We start from the raw sequence: 13,177 nt of genomic DNA on the forward strand, positions 1-13,177 counted from the left end.
AAGAACTTGTTGTTTATGCCAAATATTCAGTTGTCAAATATTTCTAAAAGTAATAACTCTCTCTTACCTTCATTCTAGCAATTTCAATACATTGAACGTAGTGCACTTAAAAACAGATCTTGGAAAAAAAAATGTTTTGAGTTTCAAAACCATACCAGTTTGTTTTCAGACTGGACTGGAATTGTGGAATGGAAGAATTAGTTTACAAATAATGTACATCACTGTTTTTTCCTGAGATTTGACGTAACATGATGATTATGTAGATTATGTGGCTATTTTCTCAATACAAGTAGGTTTGTTGTATTTGTAACTGAATTTATTTAATTATGTAACTTGATAGCTTTGTTCCATTGACCATAATTTTCCTATTAGTTTTCTACATTTCAGAGTCTATTTTTTAGAATTGAGCTTTTGTTGACAAGGTATCGTATACTGATTTTATTTATTTTAACCTCTGCGCTTTGAGGGTGTGAAAAACACTGTTACTTAAGAAAGAAAATCAGTATATATAATTCTTTCTCAATAGAAAAATGTGCAAGAGTATTGCCATTAAAAGTGTTTTCTGAAAGGACAACACTAGCATTACTATCAAACTTTTAAGTTTTATTTCAGAAGGTGCCAGAAGTCTGAACCTTTGCCACCTCCTTTGGAAAATTCAAAATAGATCATATACCTGTTTGCATGTTTGTGTTACTGCAATACTTCATTTCAGAGAAATATTGCATAATTTAAAAGGAGTAGGGTTGAATTACATTAGGGAAGTCTAAACCTATGTAATGAACATTAACATTTTTAATGTGCAATTTGAAGGTTAATCATAAGTAGACCAAGGCCTCTTAGGACTTTGGAAATATCAGAACAGATGTGTCTCAGCAGTCAAAGGTCAGAGTTGTTTGTATATTATGGCATGCAGCATTATTTTTCTTGGGATTCTTATCTGTGTTGAAGGATGATGCAGTATTTAATAAGTTAGTATGTTTTTAGGTATTTTGAGAGTTGGCCTTACATGTCATTTTTCTGCCCTTAAGAGCTTGGTGGAATGTGTGTGAGTGAATGTGTACAAAAATTAAGGAAGCTGTTGGGCCAACATGCGTGTATTCTATACATATCTTAAAACATCGTGGGTTGTTTGGTTGCGGGGTTTTTGTTTTGTTTTGTCTTTTTTTTGGAGAAAATGGGTAACTTAGGGGAAGTTTTCTACAGATAGAAAAGCAGAAGAACTGCTATTTAAAAAACAATTTTAAAGTGCAGTTTTGCCTGTTCTTTTTGTTGTGTCTGATATCAGCTGCTCCCTTTTAAAAGGCATTTTGTTTTGCAAAGTGAATATGGCAAAAGCAAAACCTCAAATATTTTTACGCAGTGGTTTGGGTTTGTTTTTTTTTGTAATTTAAAGCAGTAATTCAGTATCTAGTGTATAGAATTTTGTCATTTTCAAAAATTATTTCATTTGTGAAGTAAATACTTTTTAAGTTTATTCCAAAGTTTATTAAGTTTATTCCAAAGTCCAAGTTTATTCCAAAACTGTTACTCTGCTTATCTTGGTAAGATGAAGAGCTAATGGAAAGAATCACCAGCTTTCTCATGTTGCTTTGTGGCTTCTTTTGGTCTGTTTTGTTTTCTTTGTAACTTCATGCTTTTTGAAGCATGAGCTGGAGGGGAAATCTATCCAGCTTAAAAGCTCACAACATTTATTTTAAGTTTTAAATTCTTCTTCAAATAAACTTCATTTTTTCAACTCTTCTTGTGCTATGGGATAGTATGGAGTCTGTTCATAGTATTGTCACACTGGCTTTGTCTTTCTCTTCCTAATTAAGCATTTTAATATTGTCCCATAACAAGTGGCAGATGTGGCTGGTTGTGGCAGTGACATCTTTAGTACTTCCATTGTTGTAACCTGTAAATATTGCCTTGGCATCCTTTTCCCACTTGGAAAGCATAGGCTTAAATTAAATGACTAACCAGAATTCCTTAAAATCTGCCAGACAGACTTCCTACCCTATACTTTTATTTGCATTCTTGGAATGGAGTAGGAGAAGCTAACGTTTGCATAACTTGCAAGCTCACTAACTAATTTTGGCAATAATTGCAATAAGTTTTTTTGGTTTGTTATGCTCAAACAGATTAGGACTGAAAGTAGCAGCTGCAGACCTTGTTACAGGTAAAATGAAAAGTTTGCTATAATGTTTTGCTCAGTATATTAATAGAAATAGCTCTCATCCCTGGTGATTTGAAATTCAATATTAAGGCTTGATAGTAAAAGGTATAGTATCAGCATAAGATTGCTAAACTGTCATCTCCTTATTGTTTAGCAATCACTTTTAGAAATACAAAGTAGAGATGAAGTAACAAAATATTTTCTTTCATGTGTCTTCTTGTAAATAACATTGTTATATATTTGTTAAGTAACTGCATATAAGTGAAATGTGTATAATTTTATTTTTTATTTATGGAATCTTACTCTCAAGGTTTTCAAAACCTATCTGAAAAAGTGAGTTGAGTGGCAGTTTTTTTTTTCTTTTGGATCAGGTTATTGAACTGACTTGTCATGTGGCTGCCTGATGGTTTAGATTTGGTGAAAGAAACAATGGAAGCCCATATCAGGCAGTTTGGAGGAAGGAGTGTGGGACCTTTTTTTCAGCAGCAACAGCTATGTTCAGCTTAATGCTGTGAGAAACTGTACCCTGTGGTAGTGACTTTGGTTTTGGGACAATTAAGGCTGTCCTGTTACTAGTGAATCTCTGCTATGTCCAGCATTGCCTTGTTCCTGTCCTCATTGCTTTTAAGACCCAGCAGAGGCTCGCTACCTATGAATCTTGGCTGCTCTGTGGATGACTGGAAATTGAAAAAGGATTTTGGTGATCTGCTCTGTCAGATAATAGGAAACGTGCCTATACCCCTAGTAATTGTCTATAGCCCTGTGTTCTTGGTAACAGGGAACATGCTTTAATACCCCTAGTATTTTTTCACTCTTTCCATGCTTCTTTTTTGTTCTTTTCTTTTTTTCTTACTGGATGTCAAGACCTGTGCTTTTCCCCTCCTTTAATGGATAAAGCCTGGAGTGCTCAATGAAGTGTATCAGGGAAAGGTTGTGGTTGCTAATGCAAGGGTGGACAAGAAGGACATGCTGAGTTGTTGCTCAGAATGAGAAAAGATTGTCCACAGTGTTTATTCATGGAGAATATAAGGGGATCTTGAAAAATGTCATTTTTTTGTAGTTTTCTAGCTTGGAAAAGATGCAAGAGTTTGTGCTTAACTAAACATACTGGCCAGAGCCCCATACCTGCATTTTTGCTGCACAGTGACCACAAAAAGTCAGATTGTTCAGGTTAGACACTGGAAAACAAAGATCTTGGAGCCTGAACTTCATGTGTCCCAATAATAAGTAAGAAACTTAAAAAAAAGGCTTAGTTTTGAGCTGTAAATCAACATCTAATTGTAAAATAATATCTATCCAACAATATCTGTTGAAATAGTATTGGACATGCCTGTGATGGCCTGCCCTGTTTCGTCATCTGCTAGGTGAAGCTTAGTAGGTGCAAAGTATGGTGCTGCTGTGGAGAGGAGTGGAAACTGTTGTGGGAGACTTCCTGAAAAGTCCAAGTGCATCTAGAAAGATGAGCCTGTTCAGTTGTTTTGTACATGCTGCTGAAAGTTGGAAAAGGACCTTATGCAATTGAAGCAGTAGGGGGAGGGAACACAAGAGGGTATCCAAGAGGGTGATGTCCCGAGTACAACCCAGTTTCTTGACAAATTAGCTCTTTTTCTGCTGAAGGTGATTAATCTGTTTTCTGCTGTCCTTTTATTAGATTATTGAGAATTGCTTGCATCTCTCAATTTTCAAGATTTTATTCTCAGTATGCCTCATACATGGAAAATCTTGGAATATTCCTAGTAGGAATATCTTTCTGGTTTAATCTAAGGATTAAACTAGGAAAATGAGCATCCACACTTTGCTCATTTCTTGACTTCTATCAAGTCAAGAAATTACTTGAATCATTGAGTGCTTTTTTATGTAAGCGTTCCCTTTTACACTGGAAATTTTGTATAATGGTAGGGTACATATACTATTTGTTTTAATAAATTAAATTTTTAAGTAGTCATATACCCTTAAGAACACTGAAAATAAGGCTTTTGATCAAGAGTGCTTTGGAGTTTTTTCTTAAATCAGGTTTCTTTCAGTCATACTAGCGAAGGCAGTTAAGTAGCCTCTAAAAATGATTTGGTTGTGCTTGATCATATCAGAAGGAGGGAAGAGAAAAGCCAGGCTGGGTTGAGAGCAAGCAGGTATTAGATACAGACAATAGGTGCAACAGCCCATGTGGTGGCTGACACGGATCCAGTATTCACACTGTGCTGCTGGGGGAGAGATGTGCTAGGTGCGCAGACAATAGGGTGCAACAGCCCATGTGGTGACTGACACGGATCCAGTATTTATTCACACTGTGCTGCTGGGGGAGAGATGTGCTGGGTGCCTTGGGTGGCTCACGATGTACAACCATGCAGTCTCCAGGGATAAAACTTCCTGTAACTGTTCTGGACTTCAGCAAACTCCTTGTACGAGGCATTCCAGCATAAATGTGAAATGGTTGTTTAATCTGTCATTCTGAATTATTAGTACCCATCTCTTAAAATCTAAATTAATAACAATACTGAAGAAGAGAACAGCTTCTGCTGGACTTCCCCCTGCACTATGAAAGAAGCCTTATTTGTCCTTTATTGAAAAGCAGGGGTCTACTGGTACTTGTCATATGTTGGAGTCCTCTTCTGATTATTTTTGATTTACACTTGCTGCTTTTACATAGCTACAAATGTAATGATCAAGTGGAAAGCTGAGACTAAATCAAAAGCATGCACATGCACCTTCTAGAGAAGAGAAGTCTTAAGAGAGACTTTGGGAGAATGGGCTCCTCAAACTTAGAGTAGCAGGGGATTTCTTCAGGTGCCAGGGATGGGCATGTTCTTGCGTGTGAAAAAACTTTCCACTTCCCAAATCTTCTGCTACCTCTTGTTGACCTTTCGTTGATGCTAGATACCATGGGATGTTTGGAGTATCTGACCACTCCAAGACTGATGGAAGGAAGGTATTTTTAACTAACTTTTTTCTATCTTGCCATTCCTTCTGGAGCATTGCAAGTGAAATTGGGCCTGGTTAACCTTTTCATCTTCATGAACAGAATAAAAGGTGTATTTTTGAATAGTCTTGTATGGCTGGGGTTTTGTTGCTGTTTGTTTTTTTGTGTTTTTTTTTTTAAATTAGTATTATTGTATTTTATTGTTTAATACTGTGAGCTTTCAACTGAGGATTAATCTGTGACCTCCCTGTAGGAGATGAGCAATTCAGAAACTAGGTAATATATACTCAAGACATTTCAACCCAAATATATTGGGTTGATTGCAAGGTGAAGGGTAATAATATTTCATACAGGAAAACATCAGTAGATTGGGAGTGTTGCAGTGTTTGAGTATGCTAATGTTTTCCAGGCTCTCTGCTACCTCTTGGTGACCTTGTTTTGATGCGTGAGGTCTGAAGTTGCATTTACCACAGTAATTGATTGCTTGCTAGTAGCCAGAGTGATTAATGTCAGATTCATCTGTGTATGTTGGAGAAAGGGACACAGGGAAGTGACTTGTAGTGGTGCTGTGTGTGATTGATGTGCTCCATAGCATCCTTGGCAGTGCTTGTTCTTGTAGGTGCTGGCACCTCGCTTGCCCTTTGCTTCAGTCAGGCTGGATTCGCTTCCATGATCTCTGCAGTTAGTGTTGTGTGTTTTCAGTGCTGAGTTTACGGGATAAATAGTAGACTGAAAATGTTTGGTTCCCTTATTGAATGGCTATTCGAGACGTTATAATACCATTCCAGTCCCTGTATGCAAAATCCCATGTGCCTCCATGAAAGGTTATGGAGTTAATCGTTAGTACTAAGCCTGAAAATAAAGCAGAAATTTTGTTATCTGTAACACTCAATAAGAGACAATAGAATTAAGACTCTTAAACAGAATAGGACAAATAGTTGTCAAAGCTATTTTTTCTATATTTTTATGCAAATTTCTTACTGTTAGCAAGATAATCTGATTGGAATGATGATGAATGTATCAGATAAACATCAAGAAAAAGGGAAGGGAATAAATGAAGTGCAAACTTGATCAAGATACAGTTCAACATAAATGTATTTAGATGTTCAAAAATTAGAAATTTAGCTAAAATAATGAGATTCTTAAAGATGTAAAAAAACCAGCCTTCTGATTTGGGGCTTTTAGAATGTACATTTTAAAACAATTTTCTTATAATACATAGGATTATGAGTCATTCATCTATTCTATAAAAAGAGAGAGAACACAAGCAGGAGGAAATGGGATATGCATTTTTAAAGACCGCTTCTGCCTTCCTTTTTGTTTATATGTCAGCTGGATTTTCATGTAACAATGATTCTTGTAGCTTTGGTCTTAAAGCAGTTGCTAAATATTGCAAGAATTGCGATGAACTGTGGCAGCCTAGTTTTTAGATTTTAAAATAGTATGCATATAAAAAAAGTGAAATAATTTCTGGATTTCATGTGGTATGTAGGGAATGGGGAAGTAGAACTAGCTGAATGTTTAGAAGGAACTCAGAATGCACTTCCAATTGATAGTTACATGGGAGATGCTCTTTAGTTTCAGATTGGATTTGCTTATTGTGCTTTCAGTGCTAGACTGTTTCTTGTATTGTTTTGGCAGCACGTACTGACACTTGCTGGAGCATGTCAGCAGTTTTGGCACAAGGCTGCTGAGGAAAAGACTTTGTGTAGCTGGATCATTTCAAAACTTCACTGTATAAGCACTCATTACACTTGATATGAAATGGGTTACGTGACTGGGTACTGTTCCAGTTCTTGTGTTACTGCAGTGCATGGAGTGTAAATACCTAATTTTGGTGTAAATGTTCAGGGTTGTACTCTGATTTTCTGTATTAACTGTAAAGTCAGCAGTTTTGTAAGTGTCAGTGAACTTTTCAGAGAATGAAGAACTCTGCCAGGATTCAGACCAGCAAGCAGGGATTACTTGTTTTTTGTTTTTTTTCTTTTTCCTTAAGAACTTTGTGCAAAAGCATATGTTCTCCAATTAAGCTCTAGTGTTTCAGCTTCTAAGAAAATGTACTTAACTGACTTTAACATTTTGTTGCTTAGGTATCAGTGGAGTAGATGCTTTGTCATGACTGTTGTAAAAATTTTGCTTTTAATCAGATTTTGACTATTTTATCTGGGAAAAAATATGGACTGAGAAAGCATTACATCTCTCAAGGATTCTTTAAAATACTTGCTGCTATTTTAAAACAGAACCAGTTCTTCTAAGTTATTTATGTGGACACTTGCGTAGTTTATGAATCCAGTTCTATTGAAAGGATTTCAAGAATAACATGATAGTATTCTTCATTAATTTGTCTTAGGGGGTGGGAGTCAGTTACATGATTTTTGCAGAAAGATAAAGAAAGACAAGGAAAATATCCATGATATCTTCTATAATTTAACAGCACATAAACCTCAGGTTTGTTTTGGATTTTTTTTCTTTTCTTTTTTTTTTTTTTTTAAACTCATAGCTTCTGTGAGGAAAATTGCTTTAATGATTTTGTATAAACTGTTTCCTGTAATTAGGACCAAGGTTTTTGGGGGTAATGGTGTATATATTGTGGATTTGCTCATTTTTAAAGGAATTTGATTCTTGTTTCCTCTTTATGAATTTTTAAAATGTCATTCTGTGTTCAATGATAAATTATTGCTCAAAATTTATGTGGCAGCCCAGTAGTGGAGATAATCTGGTATCTCATTATAATTTTGTAGAGTAAGCACATTTTAATAAAAACCTAAGATTTAATTATTTTTTAGCTTGAAAAGTAAACCCTGTGTGCATTCTCATTAACATGTAAAAAATATTATTCCAGCTGCGTTGGGGTAGAGGAGCACCATGCTGTTGACATTGATCTATACCATTGTCCCAACTGTGCAATTCTCCATGGACCTTCTCTAAGTAAGTATGGGTTATTCAGATTTCATCTTCCATGTTCAGATTGTTTGCTTCCCATATACAACTGCAAAGGACTGTTCAGAAGAATATTCAAGATGAGTGTGATTATTTAGAAGGCAATGGCTCTACATGACTAACTATGAGCCGATTAAAAACTTGAAAAACAAACAAACCGTCTTGAAACGTTCCCTGATGTGGAGATGCAGATAGAATAAAATACAAGGCATGGCTATAGATTGGAGAAATCAAAGTGCACAGGGTAAGTAGAAAACAATCTGGACTTGGCAGAAAGTGAGAGAATGAAAATTAGGGAATCATCATTAAAAAAAAAAAAAGGAAAATACGGAAGATGGTTTCAAGGTTCCTGTATTTTAATTATCCAAGTTCTGATAAATACCTAGGAAGGCAACTTCGAAAACATGTACAAGTTAGGTGTCTTTCCTTTCTTGATGGTTGTAGGTTTTATGCTACAATAGTCAAACACAACTTTTCATCAGTGACAGCAGAATATGAACATCCTGTGAATGGTATTTGTTTGTGCTTTTTTGCTGTTTGTTTTTGATTTTGTTGTTTACCCCCATTTATGTCCTTAAAAGTTACACAGTTCCAAATCTCAGGTTTCTGATTTATAAACAAGGTTCCACCAGGGTCAAAATGAGTTGTCAGGAGAGTCTGGAACAGAGCAACAAGAGACATCTCTTGGATTCTACTTTCAGTAGATAAATTTGCTGTAGAGATCTGCAGTAGAAAAATGGAACAGATTTTCTTTTGCTAACTACTGAAAGGATACTGCTTTATCTAATTCCCAAGATTTTCCTCCATGTCTCCCTTTCTCAAATGGAAACAGGGTTGTAAAAAAATATTAAAAAAAAGAAATCACTTTTCCAACCATGAATTAAATTTCTACATTCAGACCTGAAAAGTATTTATAAGCAATGTGTCTTCACCCTCCAAGCACTGAGCCATGGTAATTTGTGTTTTCTAATGCAGGTTTGTTTGTAGGTTTTGTTGTTTGTTGTGTTTTTGTTTAGTTTTATTTTTGTTGTTCATTTGGTGTTTGTTTCTTTAGGGTTTTTTTTGGTTGTTTTTTTGTTTTTATTTGGTTTTTTCCTCTTGAAGACACCACATAATGAAATATGAATTTACTTTACATTTAGAAATAAGTGTAAAACCACCCTCAGTGATAATCTTGTGGAGTACGAACAAAGTGATTAAGCATCAATTGCTGATTTAATTAATACATGTTGCATGATAGTTAGCTTCTCTAATATATGGGTTCATGGTCTGTCATCTAAAAGGTAAGATAAATGCTGGTTTATGTACTTATAGTTTTTAGTACTCCAGTGGTCATTTTCAGTTCAAAATTGCGTGTTTGTGTTAAATATCAGAATACAAACAGCAGCCTTTTTTCCCCTTAACTTCTGTCTCTTTTCTTCTGTGGAATAGAGGGACTAGGAAGAGCAGTAGACAAGAGATAATATCAGACTTTTCAAAAAATAAACTAGTAAATTTGAAACTTTTCTTTATTAGTGAGAACTAGTCTGCTTCACCCTGATGCCTGTAAATAACTTTTCCTGTAATGTAAGTGCTGTCTCACCTGCAGCAATTAGACAGTGAGATAAGAGGGATTTTTGTTTTGGAAGTCTTTTCAAAAAGACAAGAATCTGTGGTAAAAATTATCCTTGTTATTTCATATTGCCTCAAGTGTGTAGATTATCTAGATTTAATAGAAGCTTCAGACATGTCTGTTATTACCAACCCAGACAGAAGTGATATAATCAAATATGTCTTCACATTGAATTTCATGAATTGTTCTCAGGTGTCAGAATCAAATGTATGGAAGTTTGTGGTTTGGGCCCTACTTCCTTCAGTTTTTAAAGAGACTGATAATGATGTTCCAGAGTACTTCAGTCATATGAAATTATGTATGTAAATTAAAAAAAAGGCTTTTTAATTTTCAGCTTCATATTCTAAAATCATTTTGCCAAAGAGTTCCAAGAGACAAAAGTTCAGTTGTTGAAGAGGGCAAGTATATATGTGGTTTCAACCAAATAAGTAATCAAATAAGTTTGATTTTACTTAAAATATACAAGAAACACATACTTTACAGTACAAATAGGTGGTTAATTTCAGTATCCTACAAAATTAATTGTGTAAAAGTTCCAGTAATGAAAAGAAAGCTACTGCATAGTTAGACGGAAAGATGAAATTAACAAATCAATTTCTCCATGTATTTAAGAAAAAAATCCTCTGTGATTTGAAAGAACAATTTTACAAAACCTTTAGCAAGCAGCCATGTGTATAAAATGCTAAATAATGAATCCTAAAAACGTAAGTAATTTAAAAAGAGAAAAATTAAAAACATAGTAATCTACAGTGGAGGGATTTTTTAAGATTATTTGATTTAGAGTATTCATGTTAATTTTGTTAGTTTCAAAATTTTCTCAGCAATCCTTAAGTCTTAAAATGCTCTGTTTGCATGAATGCTGTGAGTCAGATGTGTTACCAGCTTGTGTCCAGAGCTTTGAGAAAGCACAATGTTCAGTAAATGCTAATAAGACTGTAGTTGTCAGGACATCAATTTCTTTATCTGGTTTTGCCTTCTCAATTCTGTAACTACCCTCCAATCAGTATCTTTGTTTGTAGTATTAATGCCTGTGCTTGGTCTGAGGTGAGAATGAGATGTTGGACCAAGCCTTAAGCAGGGTATTTTGTGATTTACTGTCTGCTCCTTAAAATCTTGCAGTCTTCCTCTGCCAACATTGCTCTTGCCTTTTTGGCCACTGGGATTCTCCAGTACCTCTTCCAAGACCTGGGCCTCATTGTATATGTGTACACCTCTTGATGGTCTCCATTTGAAGTCTAGCAGATGGTGATCTCTGTGGGAAGCAGTCCAGAGTTGGGAGAAGGCAGAGAAGAGTGTTTGCCTAAGTAGAGTTATTGGCCCATTGTTTTGAGTGTAGGAGGGATGTAATTAAAGAAATGGAAAAGGAAGCTTTGCACTTAATTTTCATGAAAACTTCCAGTACACTCTTCTTTTTCTCACCCTCCCTGCAATTTTCTTGTGTAGTTCTTAGTGTTGTCATAGCAGGTTTTACCTCAATTTTTATAAACACCATAGGTGAACACTGGCATCTTCCTTCATTTGAGCATTAGGATCCATTCAGATAAAATGGTTTTATTTTGCAGTTCCTGTAATGTCTTAAGGGGTTAAAAACCTCTAGAATGAAGGGATAAGTAAACAGAAAGTTTTCATTACTGTTTCCTCTTCTTCAGTATTCTCTTATGAAAGGATGATGTACATTGCCAAGTACAAGCAAAAGAATGATTTTATTTTCTAATTTGTAAGTGTTGGAAAGACAGACTTTAAAAAGTGTGTCTGTGCTATAAAATCTCTTAAGCAGCTGTATCGTCTTACAATTTTAATGAGCTGTTGTAACAGCAGTGAATTTATGGGAAACTACTCTGTTGAAAATTAGTATTAGCCACTAATTTCTTGCATTATTATTTATGACTGAGAAAATAGCTTTGAAAACTTAATAAACCTGTCTTCATTATTTATGAAGTTTTACAGTATTTAGATAGTTGGCTCATTAAGCAGCACTGGTTTTCAGGTTAGCAAAGATATATAAATGTCAGTTTATTCTCTTAAAAGTCGTCTAAAGGGTCCATGTTGTCATGTCTGTGGGAAACAGCATACCAACAGGAATTATTCCCTCTTATGTGTAATGACTGTAAATGTCCATTATTCCTGTATAACCAACTGTTTTATCTGGAGAAACAGCAAGTTTTTTTTTTCTTTTTTAGAAACTATTTTCCCCTTCCTGATACTTCCTCAGCTGCCTATTACAGTGAGCTGTGTTTTCGGTATTGCTAGTGCTTTTTTACATTTTGGGTGCATCATGGCTTAGTGAATTTAAGAATGAGCTCTGCTATGAGGTTAAAATTTGTATTAATGCAGTGGGTTTGCTGGATGTTGTATTTCAGGCTGTTTGGCAGACAACTGTAAAACACTATTTGTGTTGACAAATAACATTAGCTTTTTCCTCTTCTGAATTTCCTGAGCTTATGCAACTCAATTTCTGTTTAATATTAGTGGTTAAATTATAGACCTGGCATCTGTAAATCTTTTTGGGGCCATCTTCCAGTAGCAGCTGTCTAGCTGTGGAGCAGAGTTTGGTTTTTTTAGGAAAAACTGAAATGCAGCCTTAAAATTACAGGACCTTTAGTGTGCTTCTTAGTACAGTAAGTATAAAAGTAGGAAGTTCAACACTCTTGGAGTTTGTTTCCCAAATGGTGAGATGGTGGTCCCTTTTGCAGTGGCACCTCTTGATGATTTAATAGGGCTTCTCAGGCTGTTGAGAGTTTGAGGATGAGAAACAGAGGCTTATTTGTATAGGGGAGAAGTGCTCTAAAGAGCAGTTTACTAACAAACAGATGATACAACCAAGGGGCTTCTGTTCAAGGCTGTAAGCTTGTGTTCTTTGTGTATGGAGATGAAAAATGAGTGGTTGAGGAAGCTGAATCAATGAAATATCCATTATGAAATTATTTGTTATGGAATTATGAAATTTGAAGACAGGCAGTTAAGTTAACCACAATATCATAAGTTACTTCGTCTTCTCCTTCACTCAAGGTCAAAAAATTCAAATGGGGAAGGTACATACAGCTTACTATGTTTTATAGAACAACTTTCCAATATGTAAAGGGGACTTGTAAGAAATAGGATGAATTTTACTGAGGTCTTTAGTGGTAGGACAGTGAGTGATGGCTTTAACCTGAAAGACAGTAGATTTAGATTAAAGAAGATACTCTTTAATGTGAGATTGGTGAAAAGCTGGCACAGGTTGCCCAGAGAAGTGGTGGATGTCTCATCTTGGAAATGTTCAAGTCCAGGTTGGATGGAGCCTTGAGCAGTCTTGGATAGTGGAAGGTGTCCCTGTTCATGCCAGAATGTTGTCACTAGATGATCTTTAATGTCCCTTCCACCCCAAACCATTCTATGATTCTGTGAAAGTACATACACTTTTTTTACACATAGTTTTTTTTCATTTGGGTGTCTGTCATTTGTCGTAGGGAGATCATCGCAACAAGTTTTTATGAGACTGTTATGAGACTGTCTAGTGTTTCAATTTCCTTGGACCTTTAAGTATAAGGAGCAGTTAGAAATGCAATTTTAC

General features: G+C 35.4%; 1 protein-coding gene across 2 annotated transcripts in view; it reads left to right on the forward strand.

Moving 5' to 3' along the window:
- Positions 1-13,177, forward strand: part of KDM7A (lysine demethylase 7A) — a 61,441-nt gene that overhangs the window by 17,716 nt on the left and 30,548 nt on the right. For both annotated transcript variants that reach the window (XM_039707906.1, XM_039707907.1), the window contains exon 2: positions 7,915-8,000. In XM_039707906.1, coding sequence (XP_039563840.1) covers positions 7,915-8,000 — 86 coding nt within the window. The remainder of the gene's footprint in view (positions 1-7,914; positions 8,001-13,177) is intronic.

This window comes from Passer montanus, unplaced genomic scaffold (assembly GCF_014805655.1).
Source record: "Passer montanus isolate IOZ18808 unplaced genomic scaffold, ASM1480565v1 scaffold20, whole genome shotgun sequence".
Lineage (NCBI taxonomy): Eukaryota > Metazoa > Chordata > Aves > Passeriformes > Passeridae > Passer > Passer montanus.